At 45.0% G+C, this 1,171-nt stretch overlaps 1 protein-coding gene across 1 annotated transcript in view; it reads left to right on the top strand.

Annotated features, from left to right (window-relative positions):
- EPPK1 (epiplakin 1) overlaps positions 1-386 on the top strand; it is a 21,881-nt gene extending 21,495 nt beyond the window's left edge. The window contains exon 4 of the mRNA XM_009318789.1: positions 36-386. Coding sequence (XP_009317064.1) covers positions 36-386 — 351 coding nt within the window. The remainder of the gene's footprint in view (positions 1-35) is intronic.
- Positions 387-1,171: the final 785 nt, after the last annotated feature.

Here is a 1,171-nt window from a genome sequence, read left to right as displayed (position 1 = left end):
GCGCCCAGCTGCACGACAACCTCCTGTCGGCCGAGAGGGCCGTGACGGGCTACACCGACCCCTACACCGGCGACCAGATCTCCCTCTTCCAGGCCATGAAGAAGGAGCTCATCGTCAAGGAGCACGGCATCCGCCTCCTCGAGGCCCAGATCGCCACCGGCGGCATCATCGACCCCGTGCACAGCCACCGCCTCCCCGTGGAGGTGGCCTACCGCCGCGGCTACTTTGACCAGGAGATGAGCCAGATCCTCTCGGACCCCACCGACGACACCAAGGGCTTCTTCGACCCCAACACCCACGAGAACCTCACCTACATGCAGCTCCTCCGCCGCTGCGTGCCCGATTCAGATACTGGTCTTTATTTCCTTACTGTTTTTAGAACATAATTGCAAATCCTTTTGCATTTTTTTCTTATTGCATTTGTGAAGAATTTAGCGGTTGTGAATATTTCTTTTCCTGCTGGTATTTTTCTCATGCAGCTCCTCCGCCGCTGCGTGCCCGATTCAGATACTGGTCTTTATTTCCTTACTGTTTTTAGAACATAATTGCAAATCCTTTTGCATTTTTTTCTTATTGCATTTGTGAAGAATTTAGCGGTTGTGAATATTTCTTTTCCTGCTGGTATTTTTCTTTCCTTTTTTAATCGTATTGTTTAAAATTCTAATTCTCTTCAGAGAATTTCCTCAATGTTCTCTTTCCTTTTCAGTAACTTACCCACACCAAGTATAGCTTTTAAGTGACTCCCCTGAGTATTGTGGTATATCGTATTAAGCCTTTATCTTCTGTAGTTTTTCAGGAACACAGGCTGGTTATCTCAGGGTATTTTGGTGAAATATGTTTTCCTCATTTTCCTCATCCAGGTTTAGATGGAATTGTGTCTTTTTTGGTGTATAAGGTGTAGTGAAAATGGTATTTTTATTCTCCTTCTATTCTGTTCTCTTATGCATGAAGAATGTTTTTTTCTTAGCAGATTTGCTGGGCATTATTAGAGTTGCAGGTTTTCAAACCTGAATTTTGCATGGAGAGCATATTTCCGTGTAGTCACTATGTCAGGGTTGTGTTAGGGGTTACTGGAGTGGGATATATTATCTGTGTTTTTATTCCTAATGCCTCAGCCTGTCTAGTTTTTCCGGGGGTGGCTGGACTATATACACCCTCAGCTTAGAGTGGT

The sequence above is a fragment of the Pygoscelis adeliae genome, unplaced genomic scaffold (assembly GCF_000699105.1).
Source record: "Pygoscelis adeliae isolate BGI_AS28 unplaced genomic scaffold, ASM69910v1 Scaffold452, whole genome shotgun sequence".
NCBI lineage: Eukaryota > Metazoa > Chordata > Aves > Sphenisciformes > Spheniscidae > Pygoscelis > Pygoscelis adeliae.
Note: the sequence above shows the minus strand (reverse complement) of the source record. Positions and strands in the feature narration are given on the sequence as shown.